Below are 23,466 nucleotides of genomic sequence, written 5' to 3'. Positions count from 1 at the left end.
CGTGACGCCTGCGCGCCTCGGGGCGGAGCGCCAGGAATCCCCGCCCACCCGGTCCCGGCCCCTCCGCCTGCCGCTGGAGGGCGAAACCAAGTGTGAGGGGAGGACAGAGAGGCGCGCACTCAGGAGTTGCCCGTTTCGCCCTCATCCAGACACACCGAGGCCGGCAGCCACACCTCCCGAGGCGCAGCAATATAGCCCGGCCCGGGGCGAGGGGGTGGGACCCGGACCTGAGAAGTGGGCCTTTGAGTTGAAGGCGGGAAAATGGCGGATTCCACGGGGCGCGGTGCTGGGTGAGTTGAAGCGCTATGGGTCCGGATTTGTGGGTGCTGGCGGGACGACTTACTATGGCCGAGGGCTGGGCCAGGGAAGGAGCAGAGTTGGGTGCGGGTATCCTAGGGTGAGTCCAGTTCTTACCCCCGAGGATGCGCAGCTGTGGAAGGCGGGAGGAGGCCTCTGCGCATGTTCAGGAACGTGGGCTCAGCACCCGACCGAAAGAGTTCGAGTCCCCCGTCCGCTGCTTCGATCTTGGGTGATTTATGGTTAAGTGGCATAACTTATGTGTGCCTTGGTTTCTTCCCCTGCGAAGTGCTGTTGACGACTGTCTTGCCAATGGGTTTCAGCCCCGGGCAAGTTCGCTATGGATTCAGTGTGACCAAAGAAACTGATGGCAAAATGTTCCTGGGGTGAAAGGGTTATACCCAACTTTATTTCCAGGTGGCAGGTCAGTCCCAAAAATCCTGTTCACTCAGAACGAGTTGGCATGCAGTAAGCCGGTCTCTGCCTCTGGGCCCCTCTATCCGCACAGCCGTCCTGCACAGCTGTCCTCGGGGCCTCTGTCCTGGGTGCTGCCACTCTCATTTTATCCACTCTGATACCACTGCTCAACCTACAGTGCTCGGCCCCTCAATGTTAATCTGTCGCTATTACTATGGCCATTTTGTAGTGGACAAGGGTTGGGCCCCTAAAGTATCTCCTTTAGTCTTCCCACTCGCTTTTCCTATGCCTCCCATTTACAAATGAGAGGATAGAGGCTCAGGGAGGTGTGAATAAAATGAGAGTTCCTGTGGCCAGGATTCTCACCTGGCCGTGGTTGACTAGCTCACTGCACACCTGTGGGCAATACATGGCTGTTGACTGTATAAAAAGAGCTCCGCCCAGTGCTCTGGGCGAGACATGGTGACAGGGCTGCAGGAGAGCAGAGGACAGAGGCCCAGAGGATGGCTGTGCAGATAGAGGGTCCCAGAGGAAGAGACCGGCTGGCTGCATAAAGACTCATTCTGAGTGGATGGGATTCTAGTGACTGACCTGCCACCTGGAAATAAAGGGTATAACCCTTTCACCCCAAGAACGTTTTGCTGTCAATTTCTTTGGTCATATTAAATCCATAACGAACTTGCCCAGGGCTGAAACCCATTGGCAAGACAGGAGGGAAGGTCATTTGCCAAGGGTCACACAACAAGAACAAGAACAGAGATGAGATTCCAGGGCTGTGATTGTTTTATTTGCTTAGTCGGCTGATGTTTATTGTCTCAGAGCAAATTAAAATTTAACAGACCAACTGAAATCACTTGTCTTTTTTACATGGTCCCTTGCCTTAAGTGTGAGATTGACATTAGCCTATCCGAGGTTGGTGGGGGAGGTGCCTGAGACTGGCACGGGTGTAGTTAACACAACACAGGTGTAGACCATTAGGTAGATCCTTGCTCTGCCCTTTTCCTCCTCTGAAACTCGCCAAGGGTGACCTATTTAAGCCTTCTGGTCTGGAAAATGAGGACAAAGCAAGTCAACGATTAGGTATTTGTAGGGTTGAGAGGATTGCATGGGGCCCAGCAAGCATTTGTTAGTTGCCACTCCTGACTGGGCTGGAGCTGCCCCCCAACACTGCCCGGGTCTCACCTTGGGTTCCTTGGAGCCTGATAACCAGGAGGTGGCTGCAGTGACCGCAGGAAAGCAGCCGCCACTGCTAGAGCCTGTTGTCAGCAGAGGTTACAGCTCTCAGGTCCCTGCCTGGCCCCTCATCCTGCTTCTCCTGCGTGGCTGGTCTCTGTCTATGGCATTGTGCTCTCCCAGACCGGACACCTAGGCAGCACCCCTGACTCTTGGGCACCTACCAGCTGCTTAGTCAGCGATTCCCACCTCATGGCGCCTCTCTCCTACTACATCAGGCTTCATTCTTTATTTTTCTAAATTCAGCTGAAGTGCATATAACATCAAATTAACCATTTTGAAGTGAGAGATTCAGTGGCATGAAGACATTCACAGTGTTGTACAGCCACCACCTGTACCTCATTCTAGAGCACTTTCATCTGCCCAGGAGGAAACTTGGTGTCCATTAGCAGTCACTCCCTGTTCTTTTCTGCACCACAACCTGCTTTCTGTCTCTATAGATTTGCCTGTTCTGGGCTTTTCATATAAATGGGATCATGCAGCATGTGGCCTTAATGTGTTCGGCCTCATCCACTCAGGGTAATGTTTTCAAGAGTCAGCCATCATAGTGAATGTCAATACTTGAGTCCTTTTTAGGCCTGAATAATGGTCAGGGTTCATTATTTCTTGATGCGCCCAATCATTTTGTAGCAGCTTTCGGAATTCTCTCTGTTTAGTCCCATGCTCTTGATCACCCATTCCCCATGCTGGGGGCTCTCAGTCCTGACAGTGCTGACATTCTGCAGCCATCCTGTGTGCTATAGGGTGTTGCACAGCATCCCTGGCTCCCACCCACTATACCAATACCACCTCCTCTATTCTGACAATCACACATCTTCAGACGTTGCCAAATGTCTCCAGGGGTCAGAATTGCCCTCCAGTGAACACCTCTGAATTATTTTGTCTGACAGGTATTTATCAGGTGCCTCCTAATCTGCCAGGTTGTGGGTGTTATGGACTGAGTATTTGTGTGTCTCCCCCACCCATCCCCACATTCATATGTTGAAGCCCTAAACCTCTGTGGCTGTATTTGGAGATGGGGTCTCTATGGAAGGAATTAAGGGTAAGCAAGGTCATAAAGGTGGGTGCTGATCCAGTTGGACTGATGTCCTTATAAGTGACTCCAGAAGGCTTTTCCTGCCCCACCTTGTGCTCACAAGAGGTGACATGAACCCCTAATGTGAAGGCAGCTACCTACCTTGCCCACACCTTGATCTTGGACTTCCAGCCCCCAGAACTGTGAGAAGTAAAAATCTGTTGTTTAAGCCACCAGCCTCGTGTTTTGTCCTGGCAGCTCAAGCAGATGAATACATAGGCACTGGGGAATGGTGAGGAGCCGACTTGGTCCCTGTCCATCTAGAACCTGAGGGCCTGTCTACTCCCAGCTGCCAGTGGTCTTCATGAAACACGGCTTTAACAGTGACCCTCTCCTGCTGCCTGTAGCAGGGCTCCGCACACGAGGGCCTGAAAATGAAAGCTAGAGCACCCCCCGCCCTTTTGTACAGTGGGCGATCTGAGAGTGGTTTCTATGTTTTTAAGTGGTTGTTACAATCAAAAGAAGAAAATGGTTGACTCTTGGACAACACAGTTTGAACTCTGTGGGTCCACTTATATGTGATTTTTTTTCAATAAAAATATTGGAAAATTTTTTTGGAGACCTGTGAGTATTTGAAAATTTTCTCTAGTTTACTGTAAATACAGTATATGACACAGAACGTTCAAAGCACGTGTTAATTGAATGTTTATGTTATCAGTGAGGCTTCCAGTCAATACTAGGCTATTAGTGGTTACATTTGGGAGAGTCACAAGTTATACATGGATTTTGGATTCATGGGGGGTTCAGTGTCCTGAACCCCTGCATCCATCAAGTGTCAGCCGTATTTTGTGACATGTGAAAATTGTATGAAATGGACATGTCATGGTGGGTAAATAAAGTTGTATTGCAACATAATACCACTGCTTTCTATATGGTCCATGGCAGCTTCATGCTACAATGGCAAGATGCTACTTTGAGCATATGGCCCACCAACCTGGGGATTTTTACTCTGCCCTTTTATAGAGAAAAGTTACCAAACTCGGGGCTATAGGAACAGGTCCAAGCCATTAAGGTGGGAATTCAGAACCCTGCCAGCCTAGCCTGGTATCCCGTCCTTCTGATTCTGTGCCCTGGTCCGTCTTCTCCAGCTAAGCTGCAGGGCTCGTCTGTTCTCTTTCTGTTTTCTTCTCTGCCCCATGCCCCTGGCCTTGCTGACCCCTTTCTCAGAGTGCTCCCCGTGTACTTGAGCAGGAGGTGCTTTGTCGCTCCCCCCTCCTGCTCTTCCCTTCTTTGTCTGGGACACTCTCCATGCAGGCCTGACAAGAAAATGATGCCCTACCTTCCCTGGGAAGGAGCTCTGTCTCTTGTTCATTGAGAGTCCCCAGTGGCACACAGTGGGCACACAGGTCCGATGAATTAACCTGAATTCTTCAGTGCTTGGCAAAAACGCTCACTCTGCTTGCTCTGTGTCCTTCTAAGCTCAGGTGTTGGGCTGTGCTATGTTGCCCCAGGTGACCAGGACTGGGGCTCTGCGTCCTTTTTCCTGTCAAGTTGATCTGAGAAATCTCATCTAAGAAATCGCCACCTCATAGAGATCGGTGTGAGCGGTGGGGTGCTGGGACGACCCTTGCTGGCTTCCCTCAGCTTCTTACCCAACCATTTCTGTTCCTTAGGAAGCCTTCCTCAGGGGGTCCTGGTGCTCCTTCTGGCGCTAAACCTAAAGAAAGAAGAATACAAGGTGAGCAAAATCGGAATCTACCTTGATCGAGTGAAACAAAAAGTGATTTTTTCCCACCAGTAAGTGCTTGGTGGAATGGAAACCCAGGCCGGAGAAGGGGAGACAGGGCTTGTCTTCCTTCTGGTCGGTCACACCCTGGGGGATTCCCAGTCTGGTCCTGCAGCCCTGCAGCCAGCAGCGGGGTGAGTCATCCAGGGCCATGGGCCCTTCCATCATGAGGGTTGCCAGTTGTGCCCTGGACTTGCCACTCAGAAGCTGAGGGTGAGGAGAGCATCTCCTGAGCTCATTACTGAACATCAGAGTCTCATTTTCCTCCCTTTACGTGTAGGGGTGCCCACGTGTCTGATATGCACTGTGGGCCTGAGATCACTGTTAACAGCCCTCCTTGACTCTTGGTCATGCCTGATGTGGGCAGTAGACTTGAATCTCATTGGAGCTCAAGCCTTGGACACAGTGAAGTATTTTCTTGAAGTGTGTTGGGGTCAGCATGCATGTCAGAACCTACAGCAGAAAGACTTCCAAAGACTGGGGTTTTATATGTTATAGCATTGCTGGGGGTTTATCTATAACATCTGTCACATTTACACATGATCTAGTTCTTGAACACAAATTATACCCTTCATTATAATATTGTTTCCATGGAAATTCCACCACCATTTCCAACAAACAGGTGCTTTCTGATTTTCCAGAAAGCTGAGTCTGCTGTTTGACTGTGCAAGGAACCTGGAACCTCAGATTCTACCTAGATAAGCAAAGCCCTTTGGCTGACAGTGTTAAAAAGAGCCAAGGCAGGACTGTCTCCCCTGCGTGTAATTGGGGTGCCCTTCGTCCCTGTCCTTCACGGGATGTCCAGCAGCCGACCCTTCTTTCCCCCGGGCTCTAGGCACCCCCTGATCATCTGAGCCCATGCCTGGAGTGATCACTGGCTCTGTGTCCAGCTGCAGGCTCCCCTTTAACACTGGGTGCCCCGCCTGCCCTCTCAGGATTGTGGCTGGGACATGCAGCCACAATCCCCAACAGAAGACGCAAGTCCTGGTAGGACAGTATGGTTAAATCACAGTCTCTCTCACCCAACCAAACTGTCAAGCCCTGTGACATGGACTATGTCACTCTTCCTGGGTCTTGTCAGTCAAACGGGAGCCCCCTGAGCTTTAGAGGCACCTAGAAGTGTGAAATCATGCAGCTGATGTATGGCTGAGCACCTGCTCCCTGCGCAGTGGTGGAAGGTGGCAGCGAGTAAAACACAGTATTTCCCCTCCTTGGGGAGCCTTGGGTCTTTTTTTTGGAAAACACCAAATCTACATGTATATCCACACGTAATAACATAACTTTAAGCTGAAATATATACTGAATAAAAAAGTAATATCTACTGTTTAACAGCTTAAGTAACAGTTAAATCAAAATGGCACACAGGTGGTGCATCAGATGGAGAAGTAAAGGAATACAGGTTGTGTTGGACAATGGTGGATGCTGTGGACAAAAACAGCGGGACGGGGGTTAGCCTCTGGGTCCGAGGGAGGTGCTGGGCTGAGCAGAGCTGTACAGCAGAGGGGGGTCGCGGTGGTGGGAGCAGAGTGAGTGAGGGAGACGGGGGATGACCCGCGGGTCGTGTGGGACCCGAAGTGCCTGGAGGTGCTCAGGCTGCACCAGCTAATAGGCCTGCAGAATGGCCGGGTCTCAGCTGCCAGAGGGGCAGCTGGCTTGGAGAGCAGGATGTTTCAAGGAAGAGTGTGCCCGGTGCCGCTGCTGGCCCCGAGGACAGGACGGCCAGCGGGGCTTGCTGCAGGTGTTCATTTGGTGCAGTGGCCATCGTGAGCCGGACTGGGTTGGGGATAGGATTCAAGACAGAGAGTGAGGAGTCGCCATTGTCCAGGGGCGCAGGGAAGGGTGATGAGCCAGAGGGGTGGGTGGGGTACAATTAACAGGGTGGTCCTTGGAGGGAAGAACTGGGGGAGCGTGGGGGTGAGATTGCTAAGGCTGTTTCGTTATGTGGTGAATGCTTGGCTCTGGACCCAGAGCAGGGGGGTGTGTCGCCTTACCCTGAGGTGCAGAGGTCCCTGTGGGTGCTGGGGCTGTGGTAGGGCCCTGAGGCTGAGAGGCAGCTTGGATGCTGAGAATAGAGGGTGTCCTGGAGCGGCCTCTGTCTTCCCAGTGAAGCAGGAGATGGGCTACCAGCTGACTGGAGGGAGGGGCCCCACCGGGGTGGGAGGTGGGAGGTGGGAGGGGATAGCGTGTGAGGGAAGGTCCAGGAGAGGGGTGGGGAACAGATAGGGGACTGGGTGACTGCGGGCAGCAGTGAGTGTCCCTGGCGGCTGGGAGGGCAGGTGGGGTGCCTCCATCGTCTATCGTCAGTGCCCCTGGCAGTCATGGAGGGGGGCCTGGGGCTGGGCTCTCACCAGGGGATGCAGCTAGGTCTTCGAAGGGCCTTAGTGCAGAGCGTGGCTCTGGAGCAGTCCTGAGGTAGGGGAGGGGCTGAGAGGATGTGAGAGGCAGGCCCATGTTGGGGAAGGGGTGGCTGGGATCCCAACCACAGGGAGTGAACTGGGGAGGGAGGCAGACTCAGCGGCATTCTGTGGCAGGTCTTTCTTCCTTTCCCCGTCCCACCCTAGTCAACTTCCTGCTTTGGCCTTTGGGAGCACATTCCTTGCCCTTCCTTGATCAGAGTTCCTCGGGATCTCTGTGGTTCCCCCCTAGCCCAAGGACTTGTATGTCATAGGTGTCCCATGAATGTTCGTGCATACAGTAGGTATCCCATCCCTGCTCGAGGATGATGGACAGCTCCCCTTCCTCCTGTTGAGCAGAGAGGGCTGATGGCCGAGGGCTAGTGCAGGGGTCCTGGGTACACGGTGGGTCCTCACATCCTACCGTCGTAGTTTTGTTAAAAACAAGTGTGTTCCCCACAGGTGGGAGAGTGGTCGCGTCCCGATACCTGCAGTATGAGAAGAAACCCACTAAGAAGGTGACACATCAGGTATGTTTGAAATGGTTTGGGAGCGGAGTTCAGATGAGCTTGGAATTCTGAGAAGTCTTGGGAGCTGGGCACAGCCTGGTCCTGAAGGGAGCATTTTAGGGACTTTGCCCAGGTGCCCCTGAGGCCATCCTGCCCTTCATCTGAGTCGTGAGTCTCCATTTTGAAAGGCTGTTCGCTTTGAGAGTCCCTTTTGCAAAGTCATGATCTCTATTGAAACCTTAAATTGTTCCTGCCTCTCCAGCCAAGAAGTCCCCTCTGGATTCTGGCCCGAAGCAGCTGTGTGGGGTGGCCAGCACATGCTCCCCAGCTGTGGTTGGCATTTTTAAAACACCTGCAGGGTTTAGAGAAAGATAAAGAAAAACGACATGCCTGCTCACCCATTACTGTGAAAAGAGTCTAGCAAACTGTCTGCTGTTAACAAAACCATTGAAAATGATGGCGTAAAACACGTAACAACATGAGAACATGTTTTGTGTGATGTTTAATTAACACAATTAGTAGATTACCCAGTTCTGTATTTTGTGGCAGTGTGTGTGTACTGAGAATGTGGTGAAGGTTGTGTTAGTCTTAAGTATTAATTTCTGCTACTTATCTTTTACTCTGGTCAGGTGGTGAATGTCAGGTTAACAGGGTGACGTAAGATACAGTTTAAAGAAAAAGGATACCTTTGCCCAAATGGATACACTTCTGAGAGAGATCTCTCTTTTAAAGTGGACTTATATTTTTAGGTTAGCTTGCAGTTTTTCCTCAGCAAAATTGAGCAGAAGGTACAGAGAATTCCCATATGCCCCCTGTGCCCACACATGCATAGTCACCCCTTTTATCAGCACCCCCTGCCAGCATAGTGCATATTTATAACTCATGAACCTGTATGACACACCACCACCCAGAGTCTATGGTTTACAGTAATGGAAGTGATTTTCAATAAAGTAGCACAGTCCACACTTCATAATTTTAATGTTGCCCTGGAAATTTGGTTATAGCACCCCCATGCGTCTGTGTGCTGTAGTATTTTAGATTTAAGAACTTACCCATTTTCTTTTTTTCCCCCATCTTTTAAATTAAGGTATAATTTACAAAGAGTAAATGTCATTCTCTTCCGTATATATTTTGGTAGGTGTAGACAGATACATCCAGTCATGGATCCACCACAATCAAGACACAGAATAGTTTGTCACCTCCAGGGTCCCCCTGTGCTCTGACAGATCTGTTCCCCTTCCCTGTAACTTTGCCTTTTTGATTTAAAAGGTGTCATTCAGAATGCTGCCTGTTGCACCTGGCTTTTTCTTTCACATAAAGAGCACATCGGTGGTCCTTCTCTGTCATTGTCTGTCACAGCTAGTATTGGTTCCTTCAGACAGCTGAAGAATATTCCACTGTATGGAGGGACCACAGTGTGGTCAGCCATTCTCCAGGGAAGTTGGTTTGTTTGCTGTTTTTGGCAGTTATGAACAGAACCTCCTTGAACATTCCTGCTCAGGCTTCTGTGTGGACGTCTTTTCATTTCTCCCAGGAGGGAAATTGCAAGTATAAGTATGACTCTGTAAGACACCGTGCAGCTGTTCTCCAAAGTGGCTGCACCTCTTTGAATTCTGGTCAGCCACACAGGAGAGTTCTGGTTAGTACCTTTAGGCACTGAAGCCATTCTAGTGGGTTTGAAGTGGTATCTCATTGTGGTTTTAATTTGTATTTCCATAGCGGCTGATGATATTGAGCGTTTTTTAAATGTGTGTGTTGACCATTCCCATATCTTTGGTGATGTGTCCATTGAAATCTTTTGCCCATCTTTTAATTGGGTTGTTTTGTTTTCTCATTATTGAGTTTTGAGAATTCTTTCTGTATCCTGGCTACCTGTGTACCCTTCATGGTGATTGGCCAGTATTTTCTCCCAGTGCATAGCTTGTCTTTTCATTCTCTTATGTGTCTTGTGAGGAGTAGAAGTTCTCTATTTTGATGAAGTTAGATTTATCTATTTCTGCTTTTATGGCTTATGCTTCTGGTGTTTTATCTTAGAAATCTTTGCCTAACCCAAGATTGTAAAGATTTTCTCTCATGTTTTCTTCTTTGAGTATTATAGTTTTAGGTTGTATGTTTAGGTCTGTGACCCATTTTGAATTAATGTTTGTATGTAGTGTGATGATGGAATTGAAGTTCATTTTTAAGTGTATGGATATCCTTTGTTTCAACACCATTTGTTAAAATGACTTTCCTCTGCCCATTGTATTGTCTCATCACCTCTGTGGAGAAGGAATTGACCACATAAGTATGCGTCATTGCTGGACTCTAATCTATTCCTTGTCCTACATTGTGGAGGGCCAGATATGATGTCACTCCAGAAGTGACATCACCAGACGTCACCAGGGAGTGATCTCAAGTGAGATCACCGGAAATGGAAGTGACATCATTATAAGCTTGTGTGTGTAAGTGATACTCAGAAAATAAACTGCGTCTCTTGTCCACCATCCGTTGGCAGTGAACCTCCTGATCCCAGCTTTGATTTCTGTGTCTTTCTTGTATCTTTCTCTGTGTTTTCCTCAAGCTCCTCATCCACTCCACTCAAGTCCAGCTGGTTTGTGGAGCTGGTCTCCACAGTTGGCGCCTGAACAGGGACCTGAGTACGGAGGGAAGGGGACCTGAGAAGAGTCAGGTTTCATGTGCAGGGCCGGCACTTTCAGTGAGGAGCGGCTCCCGTTGGGGAATAGACATGCGTCTATAAGGTAGGGACTTGGTGAAGTCCTAGAGGTATTACGGGAGTATTAGCATCAGGAGTAAAACTTGGGATAACAAGGGTCAAAGGACTGACAGACCCTTAAATTTTTGTTTGTACCTTTAACGCTATAGCTATGGGTCTGTCTGGATCAAAAGACCTGTCGCTCTTTGTACTTGGGCTTAAAGCTATGCTTTATGCCCGGGGCAGTAATGTGCGTAGCTGGCAGTTATTTCTTGCTTTTAAGCAGACTTGGCAAGAAGTGGGGCTGCAGTTTAAACAGCACTTCACCCTTCATGGGCCTTGGGACTTTCCCGTGGAAACATTTGCCCTGTGGAATTTAGGGAAAGAAAGTTTGGACGCCTCCCTCCCAGCCTCCCGTTTGCCGGATAAACCTCTTGGAAGAGAGAACGGTGTGGCTGAACAACTTAAGCAGGCGGTGACTGGCTATGAGGCGCTTGTAAAATCCCCGGCCTCAGAGAGTGATGAATCTTTGCCTCCTGAATATGAGCAGAAACTAACCCACAAGAAACAACAATACTTTCAGAAAGAATCCGGGTCATGGTGGGGGAGGGGGAGTGTAATGACTACGTGGACCCACCTAGGACTCCGAGTCAGTGCTCGCTGACCTTGGAAAGCCTAAAATAACCTGATCTCCTGCTCCCTCCCTTTGCAAGTCTACCTCATTCTCTCTAGTAATTGGCAAACTGGGCAGTTAATTTGACATGCAAGCCCAGCCATAAACTACATAGTAGAAGGCAGAATGAATTCCATCTTTAACTTACTTTTTGGCAAACAGACAATAGCTCAATCCATAATTACATCACTTTGCAATTGAATAGTGGTAACTAGAAAATCTTTCTATTTTTGTCTGTGTATGTATTCTTTTATGCTGACTGTAGTCATTACATCTCAATCTATATGTTTGTATGTCTAAATGTGTAAATTAAAAGTCTTTTTCTACCTCCAGATGGTATTAATAAAAGTTAATTTACAGACAAGCACTTGTAAAAATTGGGCATTCTAAAACTTTCAGAAAATCTAATAAAAAATATTAAGCATTAATGCTAATTTAACTGAAACGGACATGTCCTTATAGTTATCAGCTGCCTAAGCTTACTTAAAGTCATTTAAGCTGATGTTGAAAGAAGAGAGGGGGTGCGAACTCAACAGTCCAAGCAGGTTTACTGCTGAACCTGAGAGGGCCCCCTCTGTCCTGGCCGGCAGAACAAAGGAAAGAAAAGGGTCTCTAGCAGTCAAGAGGCTTTTTATTTTTTATGGCCAGGGGTTTGGCGGGCTCTTTGAAGGGAGGGATCAGGGGAAAGGTGGGCTTGTGGCTTACTGACGTGTCCTCTGGAGGATGCTTGTAGCCTAGGGAAGACGACACCGAGGTCTCTCTGAGATGGTGGGTGGGCTTATTCCGATGGCGGTACTCAGGTCCGGATTCTATCAGATATTATCTGTTTAATTTTTCAAAAAGATGCTTAAAGAAAGGCTTGAGTTTGTCTAATATTTGGTACAAGTTTTATAAGTAATTTAGCCTGGTTGCTAAGAATGAGTAAACAAGTGTAGCAAGTGAACATCTTAATAATAATAGTATATTAGAGTATAACATTGTGTCTGTCTGCAAACAGCCTAAAAATTTTTGTGGTAACCAAAGTTCTTAGAGTTTTGCTAAGTTATATAGACATATTTTATGCTCAGTGAGAAATTGTGCTGTAAGGCACATTTCCAGAAATGATAAAATATGTTCATGAATGTATCAATCTGAGGAATGCTGGTGTACAGTTTACAATGGCCTATTTTTCAGTGTTCATTGAAGGTTAAGGTACCTAATGGTTCTAAGTTCTAATTAAAACTACTTAATATAATAAGGAAAACATTTCTGTATGCTAAAGAATGTGTGTTTTGCTAAGAGAAGATAGAAGGAATGGAAAGGCATTGTATTGAGAGTAAAAGAAGGTAACTTTTTTTCTTAAGTACAGCTGTTTATTGAGTGCTTAAGAAAATAAGATCTTAATATTAAAAGGACTGTAAGCTAAGTGTTGTTAAAACTGGGTAACCTTCTGTATTTGTGTTTAAACCTTTTATTGTCATTCTGGTTAAATAATAAGTATTACTTAATAATAACCTATAATTCTTTTTAGGCAAGTGCCTTAACAACTTTCTTCTGACAGCTTCTCAAAATCAAATTCAAAAAGGGGCTTTTACCACCTCTAGTTAACTCTGATATTTTCCAGAGGGCCCCTGGAACATATTAGAGGAATTTTTCTCCTCATTAGGGAAAATATTTGGCTCATTTGGCTTATTTATCTAATATATAATTACTTGGAAAGCACTGTCAGAGGAATAATGCTAAACTTTATTGAATATTTTATATTACAGATATTTCCAAATATCCTGTATCAACTGTCTTATAGTAAATTCTCCTCCGATCTTTAACCACTGTAAATTATGAGTCTTTTGTCATTTATAGTTTATTATTCCTAACTGATAAAGAACTAGATGCCAGCAGCCGTGCTTATCTGGGGGAGAGGTCAGGTCTGCTATCAAGTCAAACTTTTTCTAAAACCTCACTACCCTGTTTTGGAAAAAATATCTTACATCAAAAAAACTGGCCTGAGTTCCTCAAAATATATTACCTGAGCTGGGACTGTGCCGGCTGGCAAGGGATCCCTAAAGCACAGGGACTGGGCACGGAGGCCATGGAGGCATAAGCATCCAAGGAGATGAAAACTGCCACTGCCTCTCTCTCACCCGCATGCCTCACATCGCCCTGATTGGCCCCGGAGGCAGCCGGCTAGCCAGAGACGGGTAAGATTCCTCAGGGGAGGAGCAGCCCAAGACAGGCACAGTCGCAGGGGGGCCATCAGGAGAGAACTTGGGGCCTGACAGGTGAGGCACAGATCCTCCCCCCACTGCCGACTCTGCAGAGGCCTGCATCTTCACCATTTCTGAGCAAAGTCTCCTCCTCCCATGGCTGCGTTACTGCCCAGGCTTGGTTCTCAGGTTGAGAACCAGGTGGTGACATAACCCCACTTTTCTCTTTCACTATGGGAACTTAAGGGAAGGGCTATATGAAAAATGGGATATTTAAGGGAAGACTTTCTGTAATCTCTATTACGTCTACTACCTTTATCACGTTCATTTTTAATAAAGTAAAAAGGGGGAGATGTGGAGGGCCAGATGTGATGTCACCCTGGAAGTGACATCTCCGGATCCGGGCACCAGGGAGTGATATCACCAGAAGTGAGATCACCGGAAACGGAAGTGACGTCATTATGAGCTTGTGTTTGTAAGTGGTGCTCAGAAAATAAACTATGTCACTTGTCCGCCCTCCGTGGGCAGTGAACCTCCTGATTCCAGCTTTGATTTCCGTGTCTTGTATCTTTGTGTTTTCCTCAAGCTCCTCATCCACTCTTCTCAGTTTCAGCTGTTTTGTGGAGATGGTCTCCTTACTACGTGTCCATCTTTAGGCCTGTTCAACTCTGCCAAGATTACTGTAGTTTTGTAGTAAGTCTTGAAATTCAGGTAGTGTTAATTTTCCTCCTCTGTTCTTTTCCAAAACTGGCTATTCTAGTTTCTGTGCCCTTGCATTATTAAGTCTGAGATTTAGCTTGCCATTTTTTGCCTACACTTCTGCAGGGCTTTTGATAGTATTGAATCAGTGCATCAATTTAGGGAGAATAACATCCTAAAAACACCACAAAGTCTTTCAATTCAGGAACATGGTATATACGTTTTCATTTATTTGGTCTTCCTGGATTTCTTTCATCAATGTCTTGACCTTACTGTGTTTTCTTAAGTTTACACCTAAGTATTTGATGTTTTTTAGTGCTGTTATACATGATACTGTCTTTTTTTTTTTTTTGATGAGTCTTATTTCTTGAGATAAAACTGACACATAACATTCATTTCAGGTTACAACAATGATTCAATATTTATATATATTGCAAAATGATCAATACAGGAAGTCTTGTTAGCTCCATTGTTACCACACACGGTTACAAAATTATTTTCTTTGCTGAGAACTTTTACATAGTATGGTCTTTTAATTCTAATTTCCAGAGTTATTCATTGCTAGAAATACAGTCTTTATATATATTGACCTTGTTATCCTGCAGTCTTGCTAACCTTTATTATCTTTAGTAGCATTTTTTAATGTTTGGGAATTTTCTATGTGGTGAGCCATATCTGCAAGAAGAAAGTTTTATTCCATGCTTTCCAACTGGGTACCTTTTATCTCTTATTCTAAGATCTCCAGTAGGAGGTTGAATAGGAGTGGTGTGTGTACACTGAAATATTCTCACTCTTTACAGGGTTTTCTTTCTGCTTTTATGTTATTGTAATGGCTTGCTAGGTCGGTGTGTTGCTTGCTTTTTTTGTAAGTTTTGAAGTCCAATACCTGTACAAAAATTTTGATTTCCTGACAACGAAAGTAATATGTTCTCTCTATAAAATTTGCAGATACTAAAAAGTATACAGAAAGTCAGTCACCTGTAATTTGCCATGTCAGAGATAATCAACAGCAAACATTTTTGTAACTTCCTGTGTTCTAGGCATGTAAGGGTATCCTTTTTGGCAAAATGAGTTCATCCTATATAGACACGATTCCCTGTCAGAACTCCTTAAGTCTATCCTGTCCCTCAAAGTAAGAGTAGTTGCAAACTACATAGACCACAAAGGAGCCCCCTTCTTGTGAAGGGGGCTGTCTTATCTCCTGAATGTCACATGTTTCCCTAACAGTTTCCTGCAACAGACGAGTTAAAGACCAGTGAGAAGGTGCCTGAAGTTGGAAGGAAAGCCAGCCTGCTCCAGAAGAGTAAAGGTATGTAAAGATGGAGGGAAGATGCAGAACAGCTCTGAAGCTCGGGAAGTGTTGAGTGTGGTGGTGAATTTTGTTTTCAAGTATGCTAAGTTAAAACTGCCTCTTTTCATTCAGAAGAATGAGGTAGGCAAAGAGCCTCAGTATAAGGATGGATTTGGAGCACATGGTAGGCTGAAGGCGGATGGCGGGGGACGGGGGGCGCTCCTGTGCTGCCTTTGTGGCACGAGAGAAGAGCCCTGTGGCCGTCACGGTGCTCCCTTACGGCACCAGTTCCTTGATCATGTGCTGGTTCCCGGCTGGAGATCTGAGAGCAGGCATCGTTGGCACGAGGCCTCCTCTCTCTGCCTCTCAACCACCTGGAGTTGGATCTTCATTGTAATGATCTCGTATATCTGCTAGAAGCTGTCACCAAAGTGATGGGAAAAGCTTTCAGTGTTTCTGATTGTATATATATTATTCATTATAGAAAAATGGAAAATGTTGACCAGGAGGGCAGAAGCTCACTCGTGATCTGCCACTTGGACCGCTGCTAGTGCTGTACTGGGTGTTGAGTCCTAGTCAGTGTACTCATTCTTTAAATCTGGGAAGGGTCCTCCCAAGAGTGGCAGTTCATCCAGGGACAGACCAGATAGTGTCTGTCACAAAGACTTACCTCCGCTGTTTGCAACGTGAAGGCAGCCACAGACCATATATGCACAAAGGAACATGTCTGTGTCCCAATAAAACTTTATTTACAAACATAGGGGTTCAGATTTGGCTTTCAAGCGAGTTTGCTGAGTGTGGTTTAAATTTTTGTCAGAATGTGTGCTGCTCCTTGACCCAGGCATGACTGAGAGGCAGGCATGTGGAGCCAGAGCTGGTCTTTTCTCAGGTTGAGGATCATACGTGAGGCTGGGAAATCTGTGGCCAGAGGGGTCAGAAACTGGCCTGTGACATCTTCACATCAGGTTTCTCACCTAGAGGTGACTCAGACTTGGTAATTTCTGGAGATATTTCTGGTTGTCATGACTCGGGGTGGTGCTATTGGCATTTGGTGCGTGGAGGCCAGGGACGCTGCAAGTCAGTACTGCGCAGTGCACAGCATGGCTGCACAACAAAGAACTATCAGGCTGCAAATGTCAATTGTGCCAAGGCTGAGAATCTGTAATTTAAGCATATGTATGATTATTTAGAGGTACTGTTTGAATTCTGCTGTGTGGCATTATAGGAAATAATTTTTTTTCTGTATCTTCCTCACCTTAAAATGACTTTTCTTAATGGAAATGCCATACATGCAGATGGCAAAACATTTAACCAGTGCAAAAGCAATAGCAATAAAAGATGGAGTCACCGTCTCCCGTCTCAGGAGGCAGCTACTGTTGATAGATTTTTGTTTATCCACCTAGAACTTCTTAAGAATTTGAGCACAAACGGTCCCGTGCCCTACACGTTATTGTGGGTTATCGTGGGTTTGCTCTTTTTGCATTTGTTTTCTCAGCTGTGTAGTTATTCATGAAATAGATTTCTGTCGAGTTCCTAACATGACAGAGTTATTTTGCATACCATCTGTTAATTTTACAATCCTCTGGAGCCCTTAATGGAAGCATGCAGTATATCAATGCCCACTTTAGATGTTACAATGCATAATATCACATTTTTAAATAGAGACTGAAAGATGAGGGGAGGCTCAGGGAAGACGAACAGTCCAAAAGCTGCTGGAGAAAGGGGAGAAGGGGCAGAGGAGAGAACAGGCACATGGCCCGGGTCAGACTCTCCTGTCCCAGTCACAGCATCTTTCAGTTCTGAAGGTGCTTCTCTTTTCTAATGTACTCGAATTGATACCTGGAAATTTGAGAAGCCCTTTTAGCCTTCTCTAGTGCTGTCTTGGAGGAAGCTAAATTTTTGGAAGCCAAGTTGGTATGGTACAAAAAAGCCGCATGCCGCCTGGCTTTGATGTGAGAGTACTTGTAGACTGTACTGACCTCTGGGGGTTCTCACTGGGCCCACAGATAGTAGTGGAGTTGGCAAAGGTGACCTGCAGTCCACGTTGCTGGAAGGGCATGGTGCTGCCCCGCCTGATCTGGATCTCTCGGCCATCAGTGGTAAGCCATTCCTGTTGGCCTTCTTTTCCTGCCTGGGGGTTGTGGTGCATCTCAGCGTGCTTCCAAAGGATGCCCTTCTCACCTTAAAGATACTTTTCTTGATATTAGACAAAAGCATGATTAGAAAACCTCCACAATTACATAAAAGGATGTCACAGAAAACGGAGTCGTCATCGTCATTTTCTGCCTCGTGCAAAAGGAGCCTGGTAAGTGAGATGAAGAGGTAACTGCTAGTGACGGGTAAATCTGATGAAGCTCCTGCTCAGTGCCAGGTGCCATGCAAGGCCCTGGGGCTCCAAAAGGGCATGAGCCAGTCCTGCATTTCAGAACAAACTTGAGACCACACGTGTTCTTGGAATATTCATACAATTTAGGTTTCCTCATGTACACGTGCAGCAGTAGATACAAATGAAGGACTATGTGAAAAATGGGATTTGGGGCCTTGTTCGCTGATGCCATGGTAGAGAGAGTACCAGGCCTTGTCTTCCAGCGGAAGGACAGCCAGGCTGTGGTCTCACTGGGGCTGGAGACCTGAGTCCGGCCACTGAGCAGGCGTGCACCCTCCAGCTGGCACTTGACTGCCCAGCCACTGGGCAGACCATCCTCTTCCTTCTCACAGAGTGCCTGAAAAGATTAAACAAAAAATCAGAGTGGGTTGAAATACAGTATAGAGAATTATCGTTAAATAAAGTACACATGAACAAATGAGGTTTCTACCCCTTCTGAGGAGAGAGCTGGATTGACACCAGTTCACTGGCAACTCAAAGCATCTCTTTCTCTCTGTAAGGATCTGTCTGAATCGATGGAAATGATGGAATCCCAAACGGTGCTCCTGACTCTGCTCACCGTGAAGGTGAGAGCAGCTCGTGCGCAGCGTTTGGAGGTGGAGCCCCCGCGGGTCTGAGCTCCTGTCTTCCACTCCCCAGATGGAGAAGGGCCTGGCTTCTTTTGAAGAAAAGGCAGAAAGGGATTTACTAATGATGTGCAAAGAGAGGGAGAAACTACAGAGAACGGCCTACGAGCTGAAGCGCAGACTTCTCCTCTGTCGGAGGACGCAGCAGCTGGAGGGCATCCTGGACTCACAGGTCAGTTGTGACCGTGGTCTCCCGGCCGCGTGGTGCTGGCGAGGCCATCCTGCCAGGCAGGTTGAAGTGCTCACGGTGGGTGTCTCTGCTTGCCTGGCTCTAACTCTGGTTGGCTTTTGCCACTTTTGGCTGTTGGTGTGTGACAGCTTATAAGTAGACGAGGCTGTAATGTCATGTACTAACCAGCGAGAGGGATCTGTCCCTTCAAAACACACGTGTGCATACTCGTCAGGCCCCGTGGCCCTGTTCCAGTGAAGCCGAGGCGCTCTGGGCCTTCCTGGGGGGCCAGGGTGCTGGTGGGAGGCACTGTCATGGGGCTGTTGGCTCAGTGCCCCGACAGGTGTCCACACTGGGGAAGGTAATGGAGAAAATCCCCAGGACCTGGAGAGGGCTGCCTGGGGGGTGGGGCCCCTCACCCGGTGCGTCCGAGAGCTGCTGTCAGAGTGCCACAGACAGAGCGGCTTGGACAGCGGACACTTGCTCTCCCAGTGCTGGAAGTCGGAGATGGAGCTGTTGGCGGGGTTGGTGCCTCATGAGGGCTGTGAGGGAAGGATGGGCCCCGGGCCTCTCTCCTTGGCTTGTAGATGCCGTGTCCCCTCATGTCTGTTCGCTTGGCATCCTCTCTGGGTGTGTCTGTCTCCCAATTTCCCCATTTCATAAGGACACCAGTCATGGATCAGGGCCCACCCCAGTGACCCCACCTTAACTCCATTACCTCTCAGGCCACCTTCTGAGGTGCTGGGGGGTTGGGACGTGAACAGAGGAATTTGCAGGGACACAGTTCCCCCTGTAATACACAGTATGTGCGTGTGGGCATGCGCTGAAGCCAGGCCCTGGGTTGAGAACTGGGTCCCCTCATGGAACTCAACAGTGGAAGGAAATGAAAAGACAGGTAAACAAATGAATCTTACAAACCCCTATGAGGACCCTGATGTGGGTTGCTGGAGATGGTGTCTCAGGGGCCAGGCGTCTCAGTTCAGTGCTTCCAAGCAGGAGGGTCTAGCCTTCCTAGGGCCACTGTGATGCCAATTGAGGGCCCAGCTCAGGAAGGTGCTGGAAGGTGTGTTCATGGTGGGGAGGCCTGGGCCACCTTGTTATGAGCTGGGCCATCTCGGTGTCCAGGAGTGAGGGGCAAGCTCACTGTACCCTGGAAGCTTCCTGGAGGATCCCTAAGGAGACCCTTGATGAACAGGGCTCTGCTTACTCTATGCGCTGTGAAACTTCCCTGGGTAGAGGCTGCAGGATTGTATCTTACTGGCCTCTTTCCTGCTGCCTACAGATCGAGATGCTCTTGCCCTGCGTGGCCGTGGCCGGACGCTTTAAGGAGCAGTACAGGACGTTTGCAACAGCCCTGGACGCCACGAGGCATGAACTTCCTGTGAGATCGGTCCACCTGGGTGCAGACGGGCAGCAGTTCTTAGGTAGGAAATGGGGTGTCTGCCAGGCGGGGCGGGGGGGGTGCAGGATGAATGGTGAGTGTGGTTGGTGCTTCCTGTGTGCTGAGCACCCTATCCCTTTGTGTTCCGTCACAGGCGCCTGAAGGGGTTGGCATATCCTCCATTGAATGGCAGAGGATGCAGGGGGCTGGCTGCAGTTTGTCCAGGGTCCATGAGGACTAGGCTGGGATTCAGTCATTGCCCCCCACTCCCACCAGTGATTTCCCAACACTGGAAGGCTTCCTGGGGAGCAGCCTGCAGTGCCCCAGCTTTGGGTGACTCTTCAAAGGTGCCTCGGTGGCTGGAGACTGATTGGGCTGCTGACCTCCACCCTGTCCTGCCTTCTAAGCAAGAGCCGTGGGGGTCCCTTTCCTGAATAGGATCCCCAGCTGATCTTTCACTTGAAGGAGTTGGCAATTGTGAAGAGTGCTCAATCTTAAGTTTTCCTTGAGAACGAGCATCTTCTCAAAGCAAGTCTCAGCTTCCCTTGAGTTTGGTTATTTCTAAGGAGAGCCGTCTGAGTATATTTTGTTTGAGGTTGTTGTAGTAAGAGAGCTCCACCTAAAGTCTTGTAGCCTTTCTCTCCAGAACTTTCCACAAATGCAGTTTGAGATCACAAAGTGTGTTGCAGTATTGGTATTCTCACACAGACAGTTTGTAATAAAATTGGGCCTTTTCCAATGTGAGGCAGTACACGTATGACATAGGATCTTGAGAAATGGGCCTCATCAAACGAGTATCTGTGTCTGGGTTACCAGCTTTGTAATTGTTGCAGTCAGCTGCACGTCTAACTCCTGGACCCCCACCTCAGACCAGTTCCTTAGGCAGTTGGCAGGAGTTGGGATTGGATGTGGTGAGTGGCCTGGGACCGCTGTAACAAAGGGCCACAAACCAGGGGTCTTAAAACAACAAAAATGTATTCCCTCCCAGTTCAGGAGCCCTGGAGCCCAAGACTAAGGTGTCTGCAGGACTGGGCCCTCCTAGAGGCTCTAGGGGAGAATCTGTCCATGCCTCTCTCCTGGCTTCTGGTGTCGCCTGCAGTCCTTGGCCTCCCTTGGCATGTGGCTGCATGGCTCCCGTCTCTGCCTCTGTCTTCATAAGGCCTTGTCCCTGGGTGCTTCTGCTGTCCAAATTCCCCTCTTCTTAGGAGGACCCCAGTTACTAGATTAGGCCGCACCCTGTAACCTTGTTCTAACTCACGTCCGCGAAGCCCCCGTTTACAGTAAGGTCACCTTCGCAGGTGCCTGAGGTTAGGACCTGACCATTTCTTTTTGGGATGACACAATTCAGACCCCACCAAGGGTCCACAGGGTGTGTGTTTGTAAGAACCCTTATAAGGCTCCCCAAATGTTATCTGCACAGCTGTGACACCTAGAGATGTGTAGATGCTCCATGTGCCTGAAGTGGAGAGACGCTGGTTTCCTTAGAGCAGGGGGGACACAGGCGTGGTTGCAGGTGGCTGTCTGCTGCGGTGGGTCATGCCCAGACTCCGGGATCAGGGAGTGGGAGCCACAGGCTTGTTTTTAAGTTGCTTGGAGCACAGGCATTCTTTCCCTTTTGCATTCATTTCTGTTGAGGACAGCAGAGCGTCATTCCAGGTCTGTTCTGGGCCCAGGCCCACTGTGATCTCAGGCAAAGGGGCACAGAGGCAGTACTGGCGCACAGATGTCTTCCTGGCCCTTTCTGCCTTTGGGCTCATGACTGCAGCATAACATTCCAGTGAAACAAGACAAATCTAGTCCCCCCCGCCAGCTTGTCCCATACTTGAAACCCCTGGTGACAACCCCTTTTCCCTCCAGACCATTTGCAGCGGGAATTGACAACCACACGCCATCTGCTGGGCGAACTAGGGATCAGCAGCTCAGAAGAAAACAGGAAAGCCCTTGACCTGCTGGAGGAACTCAAGGAAGTGGCCCAAAAGAAGGATCTGGAACTCCAAAGGTATTTCGGAAAATAATTAAGAAAAAGATACTCCCCCACGCCACATGGCTGGCAGGTGGAGATGGGCCTCTGGTGGTTCCCTGGCTGGAGCAGTGCGCTGTGCTCCGGAGGGCAGATAGTCCTGGCGTCCGCAGGGGGCCACGGAGGCCGGGAGAGGGAATGGTCAACGTGCCTTCAACCCAGTTCTGCCATCCACAGGAAAGATGTGGGGCTTTCCTCCACATCTCCCAAACAAGGGAATCCTGTTTTCTTCTTCTCTGCAATACTAGATATACTTCCTGAGGTGCCTAAAACATTTGAAAGGGGCTCCTAAGAAAACGCTGCCACCTACTCTGGCGCTTCCTTCTGTACATGCCCTCGGGTGAAATCAGGGCACACCAAGGGGCTCTAGATTGCAGGGGTTATAGGTTCATGGGGCCAGACTTGCTCTGTCAGTACTTACTTCCCCAGTGCCATTTATGTTGTGGGAGGGCTGGCACGCTACCCCCTTGCCGGCTCTGTCACCCATTCTTAGTTTGGGTTCTGACATGGCGGCCCTGAATACTTGTTAAACAAATGGATCTTTTCTCTCCCCACTGCCTGGTCCTACTCTTGCAGGCCTCCTTGTCTGAGTTCTGTTCAGACAGAACTTAAGTACCCATACTTTTCCCGTGAGCACACAGGAGGGTTGGCCTGAAGCCCCCTCCCATGTTGCAGCTGCAAAGGCAAAATGCTCTGGCTTCATCCCACTCTCAGCACAGAGGGGGGCAAGGCCTCATCACCCTGTCATTTCCGCAGGTGCCTGGCCCAGGTGCAGGAACTCTCCGCTGAGGCAAGTAAAGAGGCAGCCTTAATCAACCAGGAGGTCTGGGAAGAGGCCCAGGGCCCTACATTACCCAGCCAGTGGTATTTCAATCAAGAAGGTGCTGCCAGGGAAGCTTCAGGAGTGGTTGGGGGCGAACTTCCCTCCTGCACCGGTGAGCCAGATGCACCATGAATCCACATACAGGCTGTGTCCCCACCCCAAGAGAGGAGCTTCCTGCAAACCATGGAAGAAGACACATCTTATGTCCTTGTTCAGGGCACCTGTGTGCCATAGTGCGTGTATGTGAGATTCTGGAAACTCAAGCACTTTAGACACTCAGTTTAGCAGCATAGCTATTTGTGTATGATAATCTCACTTGATACTTAAAAAATAAAACTTTTGCAGTTGAGCCCTGGTTTCTATGTAAGGGAGCAATAGAAGGTGTGCGCTGTCTCAAGGTCTTCCGAACAGCTGGTCCCAAGCTTCGGGACCTCGGAAACATTATGGATGCAGTTGACCCTTGAACAACATGGGGGCTAGGGGTACCGACCCCCACATACTCCAAAATCCACATAGAACTCTTGTCTTCTTGGAAGCTTTACCAATAGCCTATGGATGACTGGAAGCCTTACCAAGAACTTAAACAGGTGATTAACACATACTTGGTATGTTCTATGTATTACGTACTGTATTCTTCAACCACAAAGTAAGCTAGAGAAAAGAAAATGTTTTTTCAAATTGTGCAGATATGCAAAAATGTTTCCAATGTAGTTATTGAAAAAAATATCTGCGTGTGAGTGGACCCGTGCAGTTCAAACCCGTATTGTTCAAGGTCAGATGTGCTTATCATTCAAGACAGCATCATGTCCCTCAGTCACATGTTTCCTATCTGGCAGCAAGGTAGGATTTGGGCCTGAAACGCAAACTCTCCAT

At 48.3% G+C, this 23,466-nt stretch overlaps 1 protein-coding gene across 1 annotated transcript; it reads left to right on the top strand.

The window, feature by feature from the left end:
* The first annotated feature begins 77 nt into the window (after positions 1–77).
* On the top strand, positions 78–22,942 carry HAUS8 (HAUS augmin like complex subunit 8). Its single transcript, XM_017640933.3, has 11 exons — positions 78–290; positions 4,636–4,700; positions 7,604–7,671; positions 15,125–15,206; positions 17,195–17,287; positions 17,396–17,493; positions 18,075–18,140; positions 18,214–18,372; positions 19,652–19,793; positions 21,608–21,749; positions 22,527–22,942. Exons 1-11 carry the CDS (start codon positions 262–264, stop codon positions 22,723–22,725), a joined length of 1,143 nt encoding a protein of 380 aa, XP_017496422.3. The 5' UTR covers positions 78–261; the 3' UTR covers positions 22,726–22,942.
* The last annotated feature ends 524 nt before the right edge of the window (positions 22,943–23,466 follow it).

This window comes from Manis javanica, chromosome 13 (assembly GCF_040802235.1).
Source record: "Manis javanica isolate MJ-LG chromosome 13, MJ_LKY, whole genome shotgun sequence".
NCBI classification, from domain to species: domain Eukaryota; kingdom Metazoa; phylum Chordata; class Mammalia; order Pholidota; family Manidae; genus Manis; species Manis javanica.
Note: the sequence above shows the minus strand (reverse complement) of the source record. Positions and strands in the feature narration are given on the sequence as shown.

What these genes read in the sequence shown, in the direction of transcription:
- HAUS8 (XM_017640933.3), top strand. Translation starts at nt 262, where the DNA reads ATGGCGGATTCCACGGGGCGCGGTGCTGG. An exon ending in CTAAGAAGGTGACACATCAG is followed by an intron (nt 7,672 to 15,124) that starts GTATGTTTGAAA and finishes TTTCCCTAACAG; the next exon opens with TTTCCTGCAACAGACGAGTT. An exon ending in AGGGCATCCTGGACTCACAG is followed by an intron (nt 18,373 to 19,651) that starts GTCAGTTGTGAC and finishes TGCTGCCTACAG; the next exon opens with ATCGAGATGCTCTTGCCCTG.